The sequence below is a fragment of the Anser anser genome, assembly GCF_964211835.1.
Source record: "Anser anser genome assembly, contig: HAP1_SCAFFOLD_60, whole genome shotgun sequence".
Classification (NCBI taxonomy): Eukaryota; Metazoa; Chordata; class Aves; order Anseriformes; family Anatidae; genus Anser; species Anser anser.
In genome coordinates, this window is record NW_028153867.1 from 277,323 (window position 1) to 300,207 (window position 22,885).

At 44.5% G+C, this 22,885-nt stretch overlaps 1 protein-coding gene across 2 annotated transcripts; it reads right to left on the minus strand.

The window, feature by feature from the left end:
• Window positions 1-9,447: 9,447 nt before the first annotated feature.
• LOC310891253 (uncharacterized protein C6orf52) lies at window positions 9,448-17,301 on the minus strand. Of its 2 annotated transcripts, none has more exons than XM_083853524.1 (5): window positions 16,321-17,301; window positions 15,458-15,806; window positions 11,232-11,427; window positions 10,657-10,702; window positions 9,448-9,838 (listed from the first exon to the last, which is right to left on the minus strand). In XM_083853524.1, exons 3-5 carry the CDS (start codon window positions 11,289-11,291, stop codon window positions 9,702-9,704), a joined length of 243 nt encoding a protein of 80 aa, XP_083709650.1. In that variant the 5' UTR covers window positions 11,292-11,427; window positions 15,458-15,806; window positions 16,321-17,301; the 3' UTR covers window positions 9,448-9,701. The 2 variants fall into 2 exon arrangements, with proteins under 2 accessions (XP_083709650.1, XP_083709651.1); XM_083853525.1 differs by having other exon boundaries at window positions 15,652-15,806; window positions 16,321-16,403.
• Between the last annotated feature and the right edge of the window lie 5,584 nt (window positions 17,302-22,885).

Sequence of the window (22,885 nt, forward strand, 5' to 3'; positions counted from 1 at the left end):
GGTGCTACGCTGCTTTGACACGGCTTGCTTTGCATCACCAAACACAGTAGTTAGGTTGCATCGAGTACTTTGTGGAAACATTCATTGTGTTGTCACCCAGAAATGGGATGCTACAGATGTGTGTTGGCCCGGCAGTATCAGTGCTGTTTTTTGGCCTTTGAGAGGTTGGTCCATAACATGTGACCTGTGTAACGAGAGGCCCACATAGATTGGTGACTTCATTAAGTCTGATGCTGTGGTGGTGTGTGACCCAAGGCCCTGAACGTCAGAAAATCAGGCTGTGGCCACCTATTTTATGCAGACTTTGCCTATTAACAAGGTCTCTACACTGTACGTTAGAGACGTGCGCCTCCTTTTCCGGACTAGATAGCGAAAATACCAGTTTTGTAGTTCAGTGAATGAGATTGGTTGGGCTGTTTGTTCTCCAGAGCTGAAAAATGTTGGGAGTGTATTCTCTTGGAGTCCACAGAAATGAAAATGATGAGAGGAAGAGAACGTTGGTTGCAGCCCGCGTGCTGCTGTTATAAAGTAGTTCTCTGATGTCTTTTTCCCTCTGCTGAGACTTATCAGCCTATCGTCCTTTCCTGTTAGGAGCGCATACCTGGCTTGGGATGGTGTGCGCAGGGCAGATTCTTTACCGTAAGAGCACAGTGAATGCCAGACTTCTTCCTGTACTGCCGTGTTAACCGTGAGTCACAAATTCAGGAAGCAGTGATTGCATCGGAACTGCTAGAATGCTTTGCGGAGTCTTTTTACTGGGTAAACTTCACAGCTGCAGTTACAACTTCCAGCCTGTGTTAGCTGAACACATCGTACTGGTGCCCGCCATCAGTTTGACAAAGATGGGATTGCAGTAGGAACTTGCTTTTTTCCTTCTTTTTAATTAAACAAGTCTTTGAAGCAACTTTTCCAACACCGCCATACTTCACTTCTTCCAGTTATTTTCTGTTTTACTTAGCTGAAATGTTTTTTTTTCTTCCAAGCTTGAGGAAGTTTTCTACAAGAATGTCCCGTAATGATTTCATAAACTCTTTTCGTTGTACCTAGCTGCAATAGAGAGTGCTTTTATTCAAAAACCTGCTGGTTTTCTTTTCCAAGAAGTAGTGGGGTTTTTCCTATCTCTTCACTGATGGGAAAGGCTGTAGGACAGTAGCTTGAGGGGCTACTAATGCTGTCATCAGTGAGCCGGGAAAAGGCAGGAGTCCGAAACGGGTAAAAAGTACTTAAAAGGATACCAAAAGAGTAAACGGTACTTAAGCCGTGGATGTTTCTTTTTGCAGGGATGCTCTGGACCAACCGCTTCTTTCTAGCGCTACCTCAAAGTAACTTGCAGATAGACCTCACAGGGAAGGTTGATCAAATGGTGATGATCGCTGTCATTCTGCTGGACACGCAGATACTTGCCTTTCGTTTTGGCTCATTTTTAATACCAATTAACTTCAGTGCCTCGCGTTAATAGACACCGTTTGACTGCATCGGCAAATGTTTCTGAGTCGTGAGTGTCGTTAAAGGCCTGTCACCTGTTGTGGTTTAACCCGGCTGGCAGCTAAACACCACACAGCCGTTCGCTCACCCTCCCCCCTCCCTCTCTGGGATGGGGGAGAGAAACGGGAAAGTGAAGCCGGTGAGTTGAGATAAAGACAGTTTATTAAGACAGGAATATAATAATAACAATAATAGTAATAATAGTGATAATGGTAATAGTATTAATAATAATAATGTGTAAGAAAACAAGTGATGCACAATGCAATTGCTCACCACCCGCTGACCGATGCCCAGCCTATCCCCTAGCAGCCGGCCCCCCACCCCAGCCAGCCACCCCTATGTATTGTTTAGCATGACGCCAGATGGTATGGAATACCCCTTTGGCCAGTTTGGGTCAGCTGTCCTGGGTCTGTCCCCTCCCAGCTCCTGCTGCACCCCCAGCCTGCTCGCTGGCAGGACAGCGAGAAGCCGAAAAGTCCTTGGCCTGGTGTAAACACTGCTCTGCAACAATTAAAACATCAGCATGTTATCAGCGCTCTTCTCATCCTAATCCAAAACATAGCACCCTACCAGCTACTATGAGGGAAAATTAACTCTGTCCTAACTGGAACCAGGACAAACTGCTTCAGCACTTTTGATCTTTTACAAACTCAGCTAAATTATTTAAGTTCTACTTTGGGCACCGTGTTCCTTCATCAGCCAGGATTTTGTGGATAGAGTTGAGTCTTCTTATCACGCGAGGCCAATAAAACAACTGAGTAATTTAAACCTTTGTGGCTGCTCCCACCCCCAACACTTTCCCATTCCCATGACGACTTCTCATCCCCCAAATGACTTCTCACCCCCAGGTCTCACTCGGGGACCCACCACCCGCAGCCGCTCCCCATCAGGAGCAGACATCCCCAAACCAATTGGCAACGCGGGCAGCAGCAGAGGGCTGCGTTCAGCCCCCACCCCCCCCACCCCCCCCCGCTGACCGATGCAGGAAATAAGTGCAGGCAGAGGCTTTGCAGGGTGGAACAGTTTGTAATTTATTCCCGGGGTAATTAATTGTGGCTGCCACCCCCAGCCCGTCCCCAGGTGAGGCCCGGCCGCCTGCTCAGGCGGGGGGCCCGGCCTGCCGGCCCGTGCGGTCTCCGGCCCCCGGCTCCTCCTGCCTGACCCTATGCAGCCAGGACGTGTCCCCGACGTCGTCGTCCTGCTGGGACCTTGGCAGTCTGCGCCCCACCTGCCCCGCGTGCCAGGAGAAGCTCCTGACGAGCTCTCCTGCCATGGAGGGGCTGCGCTCCCTGCGCCGGGGCGAGACGCTGCGGGAGCGGTAGCTGGAGGGGCTCGTCTGGCGCTGCTGCTGCTGCTGCCGCTGCCCCAGCCGTGCGTTGCGCTGGAACCTCCTGCGTGGTCGTCGGGCCAGGCGCACGATGCCAATGATGTGCCCGCGGCACAGCGGGCAGGTGTCTCTTTCGGCAGCCCAGACGTGGACACACTCCAGGCAGAAGATGTGCCTGCAGGGGTCGATGCGAGCCGCGCTGGACATGCGCTCCAAACAGATGGGGCACGTCTCCTCCTCGGGGGCCTCCTCTGGCTGCCGCCGTGGCCGCCAGCTCATGATGCCTGTGGCCGCCGCAACGTGGAGCTGGTTTTCGTCTGGGGGAGGCTGCCCTGGTGCCAGGCACTTAGCAGCAGCCTGGGGTCTTCAGCACCCCCCGGGTCGCCGGCAGGACCTCGATGCCTTGCGTGTCGCTGTCTGGATCTCGACGCTTGGCGTGACACCAGCAGGACTACTGCAGATAGGAGCAGGAAGAAAACATTGCAGCAGCAAAGAGACATCAGCTTTCTAGGTTCAACCAATTGTCTAGAGTACTGTAGCGGTAACTGTTCTGTGTATGGATTGCAGACATTGCCGTTAGAATGGCAAATCTGCTTGTGGTAGGTTATACATGGCAAGACCGCGCTTAGGACAGATGAGGCAGATAGATGTCTATAGATTTGAGAACATTACCGAAGGACCTCGATGGCTCGGGTGCAACAGCAATGGCTTCGCGTGTGCCTCTCGGCACACCTCCGCCTCTCTCTTTCCTTCCAGCCTTAGGACCTCGAGCTTTCGATACCGCCAGCTGGACTGGCCGCAGGCGCGCCGCTCAGGGCATTTATAGCCAGCCACCTCTTGTGAGGCAATAGGGTGACATCACCAGGGTCTCGGGGTGCCCCTGTTGGCAGCACTGACAGAGATCACCTGACTGTTGCGAGAAAATGCTGATGTGAGATGGCTGCTCCATGCTGACAGAAGCCAAGCAAGGAGAGCGGTATTAGGCTAATTAAGAAAAGCCATCTCGGAAGAGACCGAACCCAAGAGTGGGCCAAGGAGTGGGCCCTAAGGTATCAAGAATAAAGTGTCACTTCAAATACGTTCAAATACGTGAGACTCCCATCAAGTCAGTGCTTGATGGGCACCCCGAGACCCTGGTGATGTCACCCTATTGCCTCACAAGAGGTGGCTGGCTATAAATGCCCTGAGCGGCGCGCCTGCGGCCAGTCCAGCTGGCGGTATCGAAAGCTCGAGGTCCTAAGGCTGGAAGGAAAGAGAGAGGCGGAGGTGTGCCGAGAGGCACACGCGAAGCCATTGCTGTTGCACCCGAGCCATCGAGGTCCTTCGGTAATGTTCTCAAATCTATAGACATCTATCTGCCTCATCTGTCCTAAGCGCGGTCTTGCCATGTATAACCTACCACAAGCAGATTTGCCATTCTAACGGCAATGTCTGCAATCCATACACAGAACAGTTACCGCTACAGTACTCTAGACAATTGGTTGAACCTAGAAAGCTGATGTCTCTTTGCTGCTGCAATGTTTTCTTCCTGCTCCTATCTGCAGTAGTCCTGCTGGTGTCACGCCAAGCGTCGAGATCCAGACAGCGACACGCAAGGCATCGAGGTCCTGCCGGCGACCCGGGGGGTGCTGAAGACCCCAGGCTGCTGCTAAGTGCCTGGCACCAGGGCAGCCTCCCCCAGACGAAAACCAGCTCCACGTTGCGGCGGCCACAGGCATCATGAGCTGGCGGCCACGGCGGCAGCCAGAGGAGGCCCCCGAGGAGGAGACGTGCCCCATCTGTTTGGAGCGCATGTCCAGCGCGGCTCGCATCGACCCCTGCAGGCACATCTTCTGCCTGGAGTGTGTCCACGTCTGGGCTGCCGAAAGAGACACCTGCCCGCTGTGCCGCGGGCACATCATTGGCATCGTGCGCCTGGCCCGACGACCACGCAGGAGGTTCCAGCGCAACGCACGGCTGGGGCAGCGGCAGCAGCAGCAGCAGCGCCAGACGAGCCCCTCCAGCTACCGCTCCCGCAGCGTCTCGCCCCGGCGCAGGGAGCGCAGCCCCTCCATGGCAGGAGAGCTCGTCAGGAGCTTCTCCTGGCACGCGGGGCAGGTGGGGCGCAGACTGCCAAGGTCCCAGCAGGACGACGACGTCGGGGACACGTCCTGGCTGCATAGGGTCAGGCAGGAGGAGCCGGGGGCCGGAGACCGCACGGGCCGGCAGGCCGGGCCCCCCGCCTGAGCAGGCGGCCGGGCCTCACCTGGGGACGGGCTGGGGGTGGCAGCCACAATTAATTACCCCGGGAATAAATTACAAACTGTTCCACCCTGCAAAGCCTCTGCCTGCACTTATTTCCTGCATCGGTCAGCGGGGGGGGGTGGGGGGGGTGGGGGCTGAACGCAGCCCTCTGCCGCTGCCCGCGTCGCCAATTGGTTTGGGGATGTCTGCTCCTGATGGGGAGCGGCTGCGGGTGGTGGGTCCCCGAGTGAGACCTGGGGGTGAGAAGTCATTTGGGGGATGAGAAGTCGTCATGGGAATGGGAAAGTGTTGGGGGTGGGAGCAGCCACAAAGGTTTAAATTACTCAGTTGTTTTATTGGCCTCGCGTGATAAGAAGACTCAACTCTATCCACAAAATCCTGGCTGATGAAGGAACACGGTGCCCAAAGTAGAACTTAAATAATTTAGCTGAGTTTGTAAAAGATCAAAAGTGCTGAAGCAGTTTGTCCTGGTTCCAGTTAGGACAGAGTTAATTTTCCCTCATAGTAGCTGGTAGGGTGCTATGTTTTGGATTAGGATGAGAAGAGCGCTGATAACATGCTGATGTTTTAATTGTTGCAGAGCAGTGTTTACACCAGGCCAAGGACTTTTCGGCTTCTCGCTGTCCTGCCAGCGAGCAGGCTGGGGGTGCAGCAGGAGCTGGGAGGGGACAGACCCAGGACAGCTGACCCAAACTGGCCAAAGGGGTATTCCATACCATCTGGCGTCATGCTAAACAATACATAGGGGTGGCTGGCTGGGGTGGGGGGCCGGCTGCTAGGGGATAGGCTGGGCATCGGTCAGCGGGTGGTGAGCAATTGCATTGTGCATCACTTGTTTTCTTACACATTATTATTATTAATACTATTACCATTATCACTATTATTACTATTATTGTTATTATTATATTCCTGTCTTAATAAACTGTCTTTATCTCAACTCACCGGCTTCACTTTCCCGTTTCTCTCCCCCATCCCAGAGAGGGAGGGGGGAGGGTGAGCGAACGGCTGTGTGGTGTTTAGCTGCCAGCCGGGTTAAACCACAACAGGTGACAGGCCTTTAACGACACTCACGACTCAGAAACATTTGCCGATGCAGTCAAACGGTGTCTATTAACGCGAGGCACTGAAGTTAATTGGTATTAAAAATGAGCCAAAACGAAAGGCAAGTATCTGCGTGTCCAGCAGAATGACAGCGATCATCACCATTTGATCAACCTTCCCTGTGAGTTCTATCTGCAAGTTACTTTGAGGTAGCGCTAGAAAGAAGCGGTTGGTCCAGAGCATCCCTGCAAAAAGAAACATCCACGGCTTAAGTACCGTTTACTCTTTTGGTATCCTTTTAAGTACTTTTTACCCGCTTCGGACTCCTGCCTTTTCCCGGCTCACTGATGACAGCATTAGTAGCCCCTCAAGCTACTGTCCTACAGCCTTTCCCATCAGTGAAGAGATAGGAAAAACCCCACTGCTTCTTGGAAGAGAAAACCAGCAGGTTTTTGAATAAAAGCACTCTCTATTGCAGCTAGGTACAACGAAAAGAGTTTATGAAATCATTACGGGACATTCTTGTAGAAAACTTCCTCAAGCTTGGAAGAAAAAAAAACATTTCAGCTAAGTAAAACAGAAAATAACTGGAAGAAGTGAAGTATGGCGGTGTTGGAAAAGTTGCTTCAAAGACTTGTTTAATTAAAAAGAAGGAAAAAAGCAAGTTCCTACTGCAATCCCATCTTTGTCAAACTGATGGCGGGCACCAGTACGATGTGTTCAGCTAACACAGGCTGGAAGTTGTAACTGCAGCTGTGAAGTTTACCCAGTAAAAAGACTCCGCAAAGCATTCTAGCAGTTCCGATGCAATCACTGCTTCCTGAATTTGTGACTCACGGTTAACACGGCAGTACAGGAAGAAGTCTGGCATTCACTGTGCTCTTACGGTAAAGAATCTGCCCTGCGCACACCATCCCAAGCCAGGTATGCGCTCCTAACAGGAAAGGACGATAGGCTGATAAGTCTCAGCAGAGGGAAAAAGACATCAGAGAACTACTTTATAACAGCAGCACGCGGGCTGCAACCAACGTTCTCTTCCTCTCATCATTTTCATTTCTGTGGACTCCAAGAGAATACACTCCCAACATTTTTCAGCTCTGGAGAACAAACAGCCCAACCAATCTCATTCACTGAACTACAAAACTGGTATTTTCGCTATCTAGTCCGGAAAAGGAGGCGCACGTCTCTAACGTACAGTGTAGAGACCTTGTTAATAGGCAAAGTCTGCATAAAATAGGTGGCCACAGCCTGATTTTCTGACGTTCAGGGCCTTGGGTCACACACCACCACAGCATCAGACTTAATGAAGTCACCAATCTATGTGGGCCTCTCGTTACACAGGTCACATGTTATGGACCAACCTCTCAAAGGCCAAAAACCAGCACTGATACTGCCGGGCCAACACATATCTGTAGCATCCCATTTCTGGGTGACAACACAATGAATGTTTCCACAAAGTACTCGATGCAACCTAACTACTGTGTTTGGTGATGCAAAGCAAGCCGTGTCAAAGCAGCGTAGCACCCAGGCACATTCCTGGAAGATGTTTTGCTGCTCACGTTGAAGAAAATAGATAAAAAAATCCTGTGCAGTTTGCACTTCTGAGCTCAAGTACCACAGCTATGCACTACAATTGAAGTGGCATCAAAGCTTGTAAGGTTTTGAAGCTTCAGCATTGCCATCCAAAGTCAAGGAGGCTGCATCTATTATCTTGAATTTGCCCCAGCTCAGTCCCCTGAAACAATTCCATAGACACGTACAAGCAACCCTTTTCCCACCCAGATTCTTTGCTTCATCTATTCCACCTCTACCTTGTGTCATATTCTTATTAATCTGCCCCTCAAAAGACTCCCTGGCTCACACAAAGAAGCAACCCAACAAATCCCCGTTCCCAGCCACGTTGCTTTCATGCTTTGGGAAGAGTTAACTGCAACAGCTCTAACTGTGATGCCACCTCACCCCCTCCACCTATGTGAGGTTCTTTGCCTTCTGTCTCCTCCTACGTGTACACCTGCACTAGAACCAGGAAGAATGTGCTTCCTACAATACTCCAAGAGCCTCTTCTGTTTCAGGATGTCATCATTTCAATTCAGGACTGAAAGTATTCCTAGCAAAAACCCAACAGCTAATAGCTAACAGAAGCAGTTGCTGGTGATCAGCTACAAGTAACCTGGAAGTACTGAGGAGTCACAAAAGAGAATTTGCATTACATTTAAGAACAGCATGCAGCTTAGGACCACTGCTTTCACTGACTACACTAAGCCATAAAAAAGAATTGGATTCTTACCTGCCATCACAGCAATTATGGTTTATGTTGCCCCCAAAACACACACGGCAGTACCAGAACTGTGTCAACTAGCTTTAACAGCTTCCCCAGCTATTAAGTACAGTAATTTCTGCTTCCTTTTTTTTCTTGGAGGAATATTCTTTTGTTTCCAGCCTCACTTACTTATTATACACACTGTTAATTAGCAACTATTTCTCCATACTCATAGGGTTATGGAGTCCCTATGACTGGAAAAGACTCTGTACCCTTCAAGATAAGAACAGCATAAAGGCAGCAACTCGCAAGACTGCTCTAGCTTAAAGCAAAGCTTTCCTCATTGCTCTCATCTCCTTTGACTTGAGTGCTGTCATCCTTCTACCAGAGCTTTAAAAACTTCATTACCACGAATGAAGGAAGACCAGAGCAATCAGAGAGGGTAGCAGAGGGTATAACTTAAGGAGCTGTTACTAGGATTTTTTTGTTGTTCCTGGTGGACTATTTTTCTCCTTGCCAGCAAGGAGGGAAAACCAGCAAGTTGTTTTCTCCAAGATTTTTTTTTTTTTGGTTTAAGAACACGGATTATGTTGTAGCAATTTCTTCGCTGTAAAGCGTCAGCTGAGAAGTCTAACAGTAAGAAGGGCAAGGGAAAACTGAATGCTGATGCAGAGAGTGCCAGCAGACATCATCCTCATTCCACGGGATGTTTGTAGCTATGGCAGTTGAAGTCTACACTTCCATATGCTTAACATACCCTATTTATAAGCCGATTTTAGCTGACCTAGCATGTATCAGTAGTACAGTTAGAGCCAGCAGCCTGCAGGAAAAAGTGGGCACAGGTGTTTCCATAGCAAGGCCTGTGAGTGTCTCCCATACATACTTCCAGTCTAAGCAAGCACATGAAAGGCTTGGCTTGTCGCTTACCTAAGGAACCAGGAAAACAAGGGGAAGCTAGATTTTGCTTGTGTCCTAATGCCCATATAAAAATAAAGACAGATGAAATACCCTTACTACCTTGTTAAATTCCATAAGCCGGAAGAGAACGTGCTGCACACAGGTACAAGTAAAATCCCTTGCTGGCAGGTTTGCAGAAACAAATTTTTTATTTACACAGGCAAGTCTATCTTTAGACCCCATTTACCTCTTTACATTTCTCGAATATTTACATGACTTCATGATGCTCCAAGAAGGGAGTGATGAACAAAAAGATTACAGAAACTGTCAAAAGCATAGCAAAAAAAACCCAACCTATCATTGTGCTTTAAAACTTATGAGCTAGAATAATGTAGAAGAAATGTAGTTTTAGCACTTTGGTCCTAACGGTCATGCTCTAGAAGACACTTAAATAGCAGAGGGGATTTCAGAAGTGACCGTATCCAGAGGTTGCCAGTGACAATTCATGAGTGAATCGTAGAGTTCTTCGCTTGTCTCCGTGAATTGTCTGTTCATTTCATCAACATCCAAGTAGAGCTGTGGATCTGAAAATAAAAGCCTGGTAAGTCCAAGTATCAAATCTGAGGCATGCGCACAAAAAAACTTCACGTGAAATGGCTAATAAAATGTATTTTAAGCTAAGTGTAATAAGCTATTAGATCTACTAATTTTAGTGAGGTATTTAGTCCTCTAAAATTTTGAGCCTCACAGCTCCAACTTTTGGGAATTTGTATATTAGAAGGCTGGGACTAGAACTGTCTTTCAAGATAAAGACAAAGACAATGTTTAAGATAGTAAAGATAACGTTTACGGATAATCAGCCATGAAACCCTCCCAAGAGTCATTTAATTCACTTCTACGGCAATACACGTTACATAGGATAGTTTCTAAACACTAACACAAAATGCCTCCACGTGAGGAACTTTGCAAACCTTCCAGGACACAAATATGTTTTGTACCGTATTTGTAAGTGCAAGCTGAATCCTCCTTTTGGAATCTGCAACATAAGCTTTTACCTCAGGGTGGAGAACAAAGCTTTTGCATATTACTGAGTTTCTAATATAAAATCTGTTTAGCGGAACCAATACAAAGAACAAAATTCTGTCTTAGACCATTTTCAAATGGGAATGAAGGCACAGGTACAAGAAACCTGCTGCGAAGCATTGACAGTGTCCCGTTTTACTTGATGCGGTCAGTGTATGCTGTATCAGCTTTAAAACCCCAGCTGATTGCAGATCAACCCCACAGAGGTTTGACCTCAGCTGAATTTTCAAGATGTTCTTCATCCAGTAGAGGTTGGCTTGTATTGTTAAAAGGCACAAGGATGGCTAAACTCAAGTGACAATGATAGAACCCTTATTACCGTCAGTAATTAGGTCATCACCGATTGCAGTCATAACTGAAGATTCCTGAAAGACAGAAAAGGCTAAGTTTAATCATAACTCATTTCAGAAAGCATCACAGATTCAAAGTGCTGCAGTCTCAACCCATTCCTTCTTCCTACAACTACAAGGATAGATGGCATTTTATCTATTTATTTTTAGAAGAAAGCCAATATTACAGTACAGGTTGGAAGGGACCTCCGGAGGTCACAACTAATAAATTGACCACTTACATAAGACCACTTACAACAACTGTTTAATTTGCTTTAAGCAAAGCAAATCAGAAGAACAGGAACAGAAGAAGCGTACGCAATTATGCTGTCAAAACCATTCTTTGGTATGCGTGAACAAATAATGGTGTATAAATCACTAATTCTATGGATTTACTATTTAAGCACTTAAATACAAACACCTCTGAATGGAATCTGCTCTTTTAACTTCACACTAAGCAGAAAGCATGTTTTCAACTTCGGATTCTTTTTGCTGATTCACACAAATCTGTACAACGTATTATCTGTGAAATATTTTCTTTACAGCAAGCGTGCACTATCTTTACCTCAAAAACAGCTGGAGCCATTAAAGAATCTCCTAAAGAGCAGTCTCCAACAGCTTGCATGCTGTCACAGGGAGCATAGGAGCTGTAGTTGTAGTCAGCGTAAGCATCGTAACTCCTCTGCGAGTGGTAGTTCTGGTAATCTTGGCAATAATCATTATAGTTGTATGACTGGTACCGCTGCAATTCTGCTTTCAGTCTGAAACATGAGAAGTTGCATACAGTCAGAGAACAAGAGACTGTAAACCCAGTTCTGAACTTAAACAATTTGTCAGCTTACATACTTCAAAGCTTAAAAGGAAGCTTTCCTAAACAGTCACCTAAGTGACAGCTTAAGTCACAGCTCAAAATCTCATTTCTATAGAAGCAAGCATCCTCACCTTTGCCAATACCAGAAGGAATTGTTCTCATGGATTAACTCCAGAGCCTTGACATGGTTACCTGTACACATCAAGTATTTTTAGCGTTGGCATAAGCAAGCTGCTGCTATGTCTCTGTGCTTTGCTAAAGATTGATTTAAGACCAGAGACATTTATCAAGCACAGCTGCTTTAAAGATGCAGTCTTAACCCTTCTATCTTTTGTTTGGTTAATTACTAGATCTTATTTCCAGAAAGAAGTGAATGGAGTCAGATTATCCATTTCAAAGAAGCATCTGACGCTGCCTGTCAGTTTGCCATGTCTACCTCCACGTGCTCAGTTTTTTTGTTTGTTTAAAGTCCATTAAACATTCAACAGCTGCCAACTATACCGCTCAGGTGAAGTCAGTCTTGCTTAACAACACAATCGCGATTCTTCAGCATGACGCCTTATTATTAGTGGGAGCATTACAAAATACACTGGTTCTTAAGAAGAAAGGGCCAGCTGATTAGCTTTCACTACTTTCCCTTTCAAGATTTTCTCAGGGGCAGCTTCAGACTAATGACAAGAACCAAGACAAGTGCTATCTGTACTAAAACTGAGGTACACTGCATAAAGAACATTCAGATAACCCAGCTGCATATTCAAAAAAATCCGCTGTTTAGACTTGTCTTCACTGATTCTGTACAGGCAGACCTCCTGTGTCTGCAGTGCCCAGTTTCTCTGACTTGAATTGGGGATGCAGAGAAGTGAGTTCTATGCTTTTGGGGAAGAATACAAGCTGAAGGCATTCTGAAATAGCTTCCAAACTCAGCAAACATGAGGGACAAACTAATCCAATGGCTGGGTATTTCAATGCTAAGAGAGCACGGTACTCAGCCATTCAGAAACGTATTACTGATGTGTATTTTAATACCTACATTTGTTTCAATACTGCAAAGCTACACAAGTTCTAATAAAGAGGTAATCCATTGTCTTGTTACTGTAATAAACAAACAGAAGATACATCATCTTAGGTCTTCTGCTTCCAACTGCACTCTTCCTACATACAGTTGTGTAGGGAAGGAAAATCTGAAAATACTGTTGACGTTCTTCTGGATAGCCGAAGCAAGAAAACATGTTTGTGGCTTATTCTTGTTTTCAAAATAAAACAATATTAATTTAATAAAAAAATTTTGGCAAAGAAGTTTGGACAGTGCTCTCTTGGAGAAGAGCATTTCCATTCTAAAGCAGAAGGAGGCAACATTTGCAGAATTATGCTAGGTAAACAGAAACAGAAGTGTCATTTTTTACTATTTAACAGAACACACAAGCTAACCTCATGAACATACTGAAATTGTTTATATGAAGTCCTGTTTTGTCAGTATCCTGGATCAAAGTTCATCAAATTTGGTATCAATTCTTTAACCGTTCAGAGACCTGAATTGCCTTAAATAAGTGATAGAACTGAGCCGGTAGAGTAAGAAACCCTCTCAGGAAGTGCTAAGCTTTAAACTCCCCATTGCCCTAAGCTCATGAAAAGCAAAAAATAGCATTCTAAACCTGTTCTAGTAATAACGCCTTTGGCTTTCTCCCTGCGTTCCCATTTTTCCCCCCCACTTCTTTCCTGTCAACCCACTGTAAAACTAGTTATGTGCTTCTCTCAAACTAGAGGGAAAGCTCTAAGAACAAGAACTCCCTAGCATATAAAACCACTTCTTGTCCCTTCTACCTTATGCAGGCCCAAACCTGAAAATATTTACCAATGCATTCAGCTTTGCTACTGTTGAGAAACAAGGCTGGTTGCAATGGCAGCTAAGCCCAAGTTGCGCTGTCTGGCTAGACTTAACAGTTGGATTCCCCCAGCCATCCTGAAGCAGGTTGATGAATCCAGGGAGTCAAAACATAGGACTTCTGCATTTCTGGTTTTGTAGACTGCATCCTGTGTACAGCCACTACAGCAAGGGCCACAGACTTTCCAAAGGCAGAGCTACAAGAATCTGATTATTTAGAATAACTGTATCAATGCACAACTCCTTGGTTACCTTTTAGAAATTCCTATGCTCAGCCGGATTCCTTTTCCCCCCAGACCTGGTGCGTTCTGGCAGTCTTGCAGTGCCCTCATCTGATCACCTTGCTCACCAAATCTGTCATAGGCATACCCTCTACTATTTTCAAAAGGGAGAAAACCAATTCTAGTATGCATAACAGTTACAAAGCTAACGAATTCAGTTTCTGTCTTCTACAAAAAACAGAAGATAGCAGCTACTATAGCTTCTATTACTTAAGCAACCTCTCTGGCATGTGCACGTGCACAGAAAAGGCTTTCACCAAATTAAAAAACTTGGGCCAGAAGCAAAAAGCTTATTCCTTGGTAGCATTAAGATGCAACTCACTGAGAGCCAGCAAAACAATACATTTTAAGTGCTCTCTGCATAAGTAATCAGATTCCATATTTCTGCATATACAGCAGTTAATCAGTTAGCACTAACCCACTCCTTTTGGAGCCACAAACTTTATTGGTCACAAACACCAAGAGCTGGCTGTAATTATCTGAACCAGTATTAACCGGTACCTCTGAACTCTTCAAACAAAAATATCTTTCAGGTGCTCTTAGAAGAACAACATCAATTGCCTGCAACAATTTGATGGCTTTGCTAAACGGAGCACTGAAAAGCACAGTGGTACAGTTTCTTTTGTAGCCTGTTCAGAAATTATAGCCCCGTGCCTACAGCTTCAAATCAGGCCAAGCTTACCAGCCCAACTCTTACAGCTTAAGTTCACTGCACTCGAATGCCTTCAAGACGTGCTTTTAGGAGCCATGGAGAAGAACCCTCTGGTAAGACCACCATTATAAAGTACTGAGTGTTGTTTTACACTTAAAATAGAACTATCTGTTACAGTCATTCATCAGCTTTCCCTAGGCTGCTGCTCTCTCACTACTGAATGTGATCCTGCTCTCAGTTTCCCACTAACTTTTTCCCCCAGCGGTTATGGCCTCTTTTCATCTATGACACTTTTAAGGGACTACACCGTGTTGAAAAATGCTGGTTAACATTTCCTTTTACACAAGGTGCCTCATCGAATTTTCCTGACTAAACCAGACCCCAGAACCTTAACTAGAAGAGGAAGCACACAAACACACACGCCTCCCTGCCCACCATATCTCCCCAAAACATATCTGTTCAGTAACAGACCAACTGTAAGAATACTGCGATTAAAATCAGTATAGCTCTATACACTGCTTTTGTTCGGGATTACTAGCTAATGTCCTTCCCCTTACCCCTTCTGGAATTAATACTGAATTCTGTACTCCAAAACGCGGTTCTTAAGTCATACAAATGACATTTAACAATCAGAATTTTTCCACACAGTGATCCTCAATAAAAACTTCAATCCTCTACTGCAGTCTTTCAACAAATTAAAGGAATACAAAACTGGCTAATAACTGTTCAGTGATTTTTGGACCTTTGTAGCACTAGAGTAACAGCAGTACACTCTGCAGCATAGTTGCAAGTATGTGGGAATAATCTCTTTTTTTCTCTGAAAGGTGTGAGGCCTCTATTTCACCCTACTAAAGATTTTACCACCAACTGTACTGCTAGCATTGAGACACTGCAACTTCTGTGCTTGTATGAGATGCAGGACAGGTTCCTTAAGGTGTCGCAATTTTTTGTCTAAACCTAGTGTTGAGATCAAAAAAGGGATTGCTACTAATTTCGTACGTATCAATAACCAGGACAGAAGACATGCTGCATATAGGAATTAAACTTTTTCTAAAGCTCTAGTACATGAACATATCAAATCCCGCAGATTTTTTCTAGTATGGTTTCAGAGGTCTTACTTGATGGACATAAGCGCACAAGTGAAGACAAAAGATACTCTGTTTACCTGAAGTACTGGTTTGGACCCCAAATGAAAAAGCTGGCTTTGCTTGCTCAGGTTCCTTCTCTGATGGTTTAACGAAACTGAAGTTGAACATAGGTTTTGCTGTGCTCTCTTCTTTTGTACGCTCGGACTTCCCAACTGAAAAGATAGGCTGTGTCTTTGACTCTTCAGTGTCAGCTTTCTTTCCAAACACGAACGGAGCAGCAGTAGTGACAGAATCCTGCTTCTCTTCTGTCCTTCCCAAAATAAACTGTGAGGCAGCTGCAGACTCTGCACCTGAACACTCTGAGTGAACACCGAATGTAAATGATGGCAAGGCAGCATTTTGTGGACGCAGTCGCAGTACCAAAACCTGCAGAAATAAGTGAATGTCAAGTCCGTAACCCACGGTGTATCTGCAGTACGTGAAGGTTTGAACTACATTCTAGTCCTGATCTTTCCAGTCAAAACTGTTTAACAAACAACCAACCAAACAGTAAAACAAACAAGAAAACCCCATGCTTCCTCTCTACATAAAACTTTTCACAATTGTGTTTTCTGCCCACCACCTGGCTTTAAAAAGTATACGAACTTCTTTGAAAGATCATGTTTTTAGTCTGAACTCCAAATGAACAACGTGTAGGGCATGTAAAGAACAAGCACGTCATTAATGAAAGCTTTTCTCTAAAAAGGATAAACTTATTCTTGGGGAAAAGTGTGGAAACAGAAGTTATCTAGGCAATATTCCTACAGGAAAAACGAATAATTTTGCCACACCTCAAAGGAAAAAATAATTGTGCTTAACAGGTAAGAAAATAAAAAAAATCAGAGCAAACCAAAAAATAAATCACAGAATATGCATCCTCGTTTTAATCATTAAGTATTACCTCTGAGCTCTGCTTTGGTGCTTGGCTTTGCACTTTCACAGGCTACACACTTCGTGGCCTCTGCTTTGTTTTGAACCAAGCAGGTCTCCCAATCCTAGCTTCCTTCAGGCTTCTTAAATTTGTCTAAATCCAGAAATTCTCCAGAAGGAGCAGAAAATGCAGATGCACTGCTACTGGTCACAGGTGTTGGACCCTCTGTGAGACAAACAAGACAGTTAACCATCCTGTTTGAACATGAACTATAAAATGAACATTAACTTTTAAATTTGATTTGTCAAATCCCACAGAAATGTTCAAAACTACTCCGCAACTCCCCCCCCCCCGCCCCTGAAAAAAATAAAAGCCACCAAAAACCCACAAAGAAACAAACAAACAAACAAAAAAACCAGAGTGGAACTCAAAGCTTCCAAACAACACACAACTCTGTTCAGCACACAAGCTTCTGCTGCTGTTGACGACAGTGTAACCTCCATAAAGAGGCCTGACAGGTGCCTTTTAAAAAAAAGGTGTCTTTTAAGAGAGAAGCAGAAGATAACGCTTCAAATTCAAAACCGGAAAGACAAGAATGGCTCTTCCCTTCCACAGCACACGCAGAAAACTTTTATCCTAGTATTACTTGCATCGCTCTTCCTCCTGACAAGTGCAACGTAACCGTGCAATTCACTGCACCATGGTCACAGTAAACCCCTCATTTCCAAAATTCCTCCTTGCAATGGCAAGAGCCTCAGACAAAGATGCCGACTGACCGCTCAGAGGTTGGAAGTCCAAGAGAATCAACTCTGTCTGAAATCCATTATCTTACCTCATGAAATTTCAGTCTTACCGCACAGGATGATTACAAAAGCCCGGTCTAGTCCATCTTAATTTGTTTCTTCCACGATATATTCGCACAGGTGTTTTTCGATGTAATGGCATGTTAAATGACATTTAGAGTCAAAGTTAAAATTAGAATCGTATTTTAAAAACAATACAACCACGCTCAAAATCAATTACGGTCACACACAATGGGAAACAACCCAGTACTGCCCTGAAGAAGTTACCCAGCGGGTCACTCGCTTTCTTGAAGCCTACCACTGACCTTCATAGGCATCTCTCTGCTTTAGCTTAAGACTAGTTAAGACTACACTGTCTTGAAATCTGGCTTCACATCTCCCCTCAATTACATACAAACGGTGAGTAGAGGCATTTTGGACACATTCTGTAATTTTTTTTACTTATTTTTTGAAAGAGAAAAACGCAGTCATTTTTAACTCTTTCTATGGAGTTCTCATTTTCGCCAGTGAAAAATCACTATGTTGTTTTTAAATTAAGTCACTCACTTCAGCCACCTTCCCTCACCAGCTGCAAAGCCGGGGGTATCTGCATTGATCCAGCTCCGTACTAATACATTTCACAATCAGTTCAATTTATGCGACAGGCTGGAACCTGGGCTGAGACCTCTGAAGTGCCTGTAAACCAATCCTGCAGACAGCCGCTAACCCATCAACCGTACCTGGGAATCGTGTTGCTTAAAATATTCCATATATGCAACGTACTTTTATTCTGTACAAGATTCACAGAGGCTAGGATGGAAACAACAGGAAAAAAAGGACCATACCTGGTTTCTCAGACTGACAGGCTACACATTTGTTATCTTCCGTCTTATTTGGTACAAGGCATATTCCACAGTCCCAAGAGCCTTTCGCCTTCTTAAATTTGTCTTCAAAGCCCAGAGTGGCTGTTGTGTCAGTGCTGCTCGAGGAGGATGTCACTGTCACCGAGCTGTCTGTGACCACTGGTCATGTCAGAGCAGGCATTACTCCCGTTCCAGGTTTTGGTGTCTCACATGCTATACATTTTGTAGCTTCCGGTTTGTTTTGGACAAGACATGTATCACAATCCCACGTTCCAGGTACTGTTTTGAATTTGTCTCCAAAGCCCAGCATCCCTGCTGGGGGCGCTGCTGGCTTTGAGGTGTCGCATTGACTTGAACTTACTGTCTGTTTCATACTCTCAACTGTTGAGGCTTTAGTAGCTTGACAAGTTACACATTTGTCCTTTATGTCTTTGTTTTGCAGAAAAGGGTCACATGTATCAGATTGCCAGTATGATGCTTGTTTAGAAGTCTCTTTACCTGCAGAAAAAGTTGTTATTGCAGGCCTAGTATAAACCACTGTGCTTGTTGTAGGTTGTGCAGACGTAGAAGAGCGTGTTTTCAACAATCCAAAGTCTAGGAAGCAAGAAAAAAAAGTCTTCCTGTTAGCGCAGCACCTCACTACATGTAACTAAGTGACTTTACTAGAGGGCAAAAATTTCAACTCAGGTGCCAATGGTTACAACTAGACATTCAGACCGAGCGCAACAGGAAGTCCCCAGAAATCTTATCTAAACGGATGAAATTTCATCTGCTGCACTGGGTCACAACAGAACATTTCGTTAAAGCTTCATTTAACTCTTTGTTTCCAAGCAAGCTTTAAATCAACATTTTCACTGGTCGATACAAGTACAAACAGACAGTAGCTGACTGAAATCTGACAGTCCAACGTGGAATGGAAATAATACAATTTGATTAAGACGCGATGCCCAATCGAATCAAATTTCTAAAGCTCCTCCTTCCGTAGCAGATGACTCAAATCTACTCCAGTAACTGTACAGAAGTTTGTACTCGGAGCAGCAATCCATGCGGTATTTTCCCACAGATGCTGAATATTAATTAAATAATAAAAACTCAAGACAATTGAACAACTGTCTAATTTTCTATAATCTTTTTCAAAATGCATCGGACACAGGACAACTCCTTATTTAAAAGGTGGCAATTTTAACAGAAAAGACAAGCTACTAATACAGAAAGACTAAAGGAAATGCATCTTAAACAGCAGCTCAAGTTGCTTGTAAATCTACCTTGAACATAGTTGTTTTGTGGTTTGTTTGTTGGGTTTTTTTTAGTCAAAAATGAAGTCTTTGAACAATGTGGATTTAGATTCTGCTTCTTTTAAACCGATAAAGAAAGTGAATGTCACTTCACTCAGAGGTCTTTCCTTAAACAAAATGCACAATGTATTTTCTCTCACTTAGCTCTTTCCAACAGAGAAATGTGCTGCCTTCTTCACAAGTATGTAAGTTAGAAGAAGACTTTTGGGAAAAGATCAAATTCAATAAAGCCCTTTTTCTTAAAAGATATCTTTTCCACAGACACACTTTATGAAACTGTTGAAAACAATTGCAATTGCTTAAAAACAAAATTCAGAAAAGGGTTTTTAACGTAAAACACTCCACTTCTGTTTGCAGTTTAAATTTTAATCCACAGGAGCCATTGTAAGCTAAGGCCCAAAGATTCGCAGCTTTCGCCATGTATTTGGAACTGAAGCTCTTTCCTATTCTTTCTTCACCTGGGCTGAAGGTGGGACAGGAGTGTTGAGCTTTACAAACATTTCCTTTTCAATTCCACAAATTGTATTTACTTAAAATGAAACACCGATTATCTGGCTAATTCTCTTAGTACCTCATTTACAATTACATCCTAACACGTAAAGGAGATGCAACCCATCTGCTTTTCATCTTGCAGTTTTACTTCCAGCAACAAACACCACTTAGAATAGAAGGGGGCAGATGCACCCTAACAAACGCAGCGCTTAATGTAATGCTCTCCTACATTCATATTTATAGCAGATACTCTATTAACCATAAGTCGTGTGTTGGTTTTTTTTTTAATAAAAAATGCTAGCGTATTTTTTGCAGCATCTTTTTAAAAGGAGTTCATTATCTCTCCAGGATTTTTTAGAACGTCTAAGACGCTTCCTTCCTTTAAGACGTGGGCAGTGGTGAAGGGACCACCAGCAAAATCTTTGACCTCCTCTTTCTGTGTGTTGATGTTGGTTGAGGTGGTGGTGTCTTTTGAAACAAAAGAAAACAAAAACAGCTTTCACAATGTGACCTAGTTAGAGCAGATTATACTCACTTTTGTTAGAAACAAGAATTTCCAGCTTTCATGCTTCTCACATAAGAATCTTCACAAATTCTACTTACTTTGCAATGCTTTATGATTACAAGCAAAACAAAAAGCAACAAAACAAAAAAAAAATATAAAAGCAGATCTGTCACTGGAAAAATACTGCAGAAGTCCAACACTGCCTGGAATTGCTAGCATGCGCAGACAGGACAGATTGAAGATTTAATAAAGAAAAAAAGGAAAATCAGCACTTCAGATCTGAAGTGCTAAAGTTTCAGTTACCTAGGGTAAGAAAGGGCGTCACTGGAGTACCACTGGGTCCAGAAAGTTCTGCCGATTTTACAACGGGAACACTAAATGTAAACCCAATCTGCTATGAACAAGAGAGGTTTTTCAGATTCTCAAGCCACAGGAACTTCAATCGAATGCACACACAAAACCAAATCTGAAAGCTGCTCTTCACATTTGTAGCACGCATGCTGAATGACAAATTATAAGCCAGAAGCCTACATACTTTTCTCCATCAAGGCAGATTCTGCTTTAGTGTTCTGCAACAGCCTACTAAATGCCTAAGAAAAAAAGTCAAGCTCCTTTATTATTTTACTTACAGAAGACGTAGGTAGCACTTCTGCCTCAGTAGATTTCACAACTGGAGATGAAAACGCGAACTCAGGACTGCTAACAGTACTTGTTGGTTGTATCTGTATTTTCAAAAGAATTAAAGGTTTATATTTAAGAGCAACAACTACCTGAATTCACTACCCAACAGAAGTCCCGCAGTGACGTCGAAAAACCTGATGTTTGAGTTATTTTGCAGATAAAAGTAATAATAAAACACAGGGAAGTTTCCAAGTGGGTATAGGACAATATCTTCAAAACCAAATTCCAGAAACTGAGAGGAAAAGCTGGAGATGCTACTTAGGTCTAAATGCACGGAAAAGCAAGCCAGGAAGCTGAAGAACGGCAAACTCAGCCCAATGATACTCCAAGAACTTCAGCAAACACCTCAACATGTTAAAGCAGCTGTCTACTTCAAACCGTACAAAAAATATTTCAAGTACTCTGGAACAGATTAATGTTTATTTTATTGCAATAATATGCCAATTATTGCACCCTAGGCTCATTCTATGTGAGGCTTATATGACCACGTTACCTCTAATTTAATAACTTAAATAAAGTTGTGGTTTAACCATTGCAGGCAACTAAGCACCACACAGCCACTCGCTCACTCCCTCCAAATGGAACAGGGAAAAGAACTGGAAGTAAAGAAGTAAAGTTGTTAAATTTGAGGTAGCATTAATGACTCATCGCATGTAATGGCTACCTGGAAAGACAAATGCCATAACCCTGTACATACTCCCCACTCCTTCCCCTTCTTTCCCCCAGCATTTATTGCTGAGCACGATGCTAAATGGTGTGGAATATCCCTTCGGTCCTCTGGGCTCCGCTGTCCTGGCTGAGTGCCCTCCCAGCCTCTTGTGCATCCCCGACCTCCTCGCTGGCAGGGCAGCGTGAGACACAGAAAAGGACTTGTCACTGTGTAAGCACTGCTCAGCAACAGCTAAAACACCAGTGCCTTACCAACACTGTTTTGCTCACAAATCTGCAACACAGCATCATCTACTACGAAGAAAATTAACTCTACCCCTGCCAAAACCACTATAAATAACTTGGCATAAAGTCCACACCCCCCTTCCCCCGCAGACTTCCACAGCATTTGAAGCAGTTATACAATCACGTTAAATGGGAGTTGGCAGGCTCTAAGACTGAGAGAAGCAGAATCAAAACATTTATGCCTTTTTCCCCAAACTGGCATACAACCCCAATTCATTCAGCTGCGTAGAAACTAATATTTGTTAGTTTCATGAGCACCACAGAAAAAGTCAACTCGCAATAAAGCAGTATACTCATTGTAAACATTATTTATAGCATAAAGATTTACCTTGCCCGCCGCCGTCGCTGCTGCATCTGCCATGCCTGCCGCATCTGCCATGCCTGCCGCCTCCGTTGAATTTGCCACGCTTGTCGTTGCCGCTGTTGACCTTGATATGTCCTTTGTCATCAGTAGATATGGCATGCCCGCCGCCATTATTGGATATGTCAAGCCTGAGGGCACTGTTGAACACGTTATGCCCGACGTCGCCGTTGTATATATCATGTCCTCCACCTCCTCCTCTGATAGATCTGTCAAGTCCTCCACCTCTGATGGATCTGTCATGCCCTCCACCTCTGATGGATCTGTCATGCCCTCCACCTCTGATGGATTTGCCATGCCCGTCGCAGCTGCTGGAGTTGCCGTGCTCATTGCTGCTGTTGAAACAGCGCTCGGTGACGCTGAGACAGCGCTACTACCAACGAAACTAGAATTGAACTGAGGCAGCGATGCAGCACTGATGGGTAGGGGTATGTTCGGTAGCACTGGTTCCTCCACTTCCTAAAGTTGCAAATTTTAATTTTTCTTATACAAGACATACTACTTTCTCACCCCATCGCACCCAATTTATTAACAAAATTAAATAGAACAAAAATCCATACAAATTAAGAGAAAGCAAGTTTCCAGAAGAAATCCCGATCTCCCCACCTCTGTCTACCACGTCATTTTAATTTATGGCAGGCCTGCTTCCACATTATACTCTA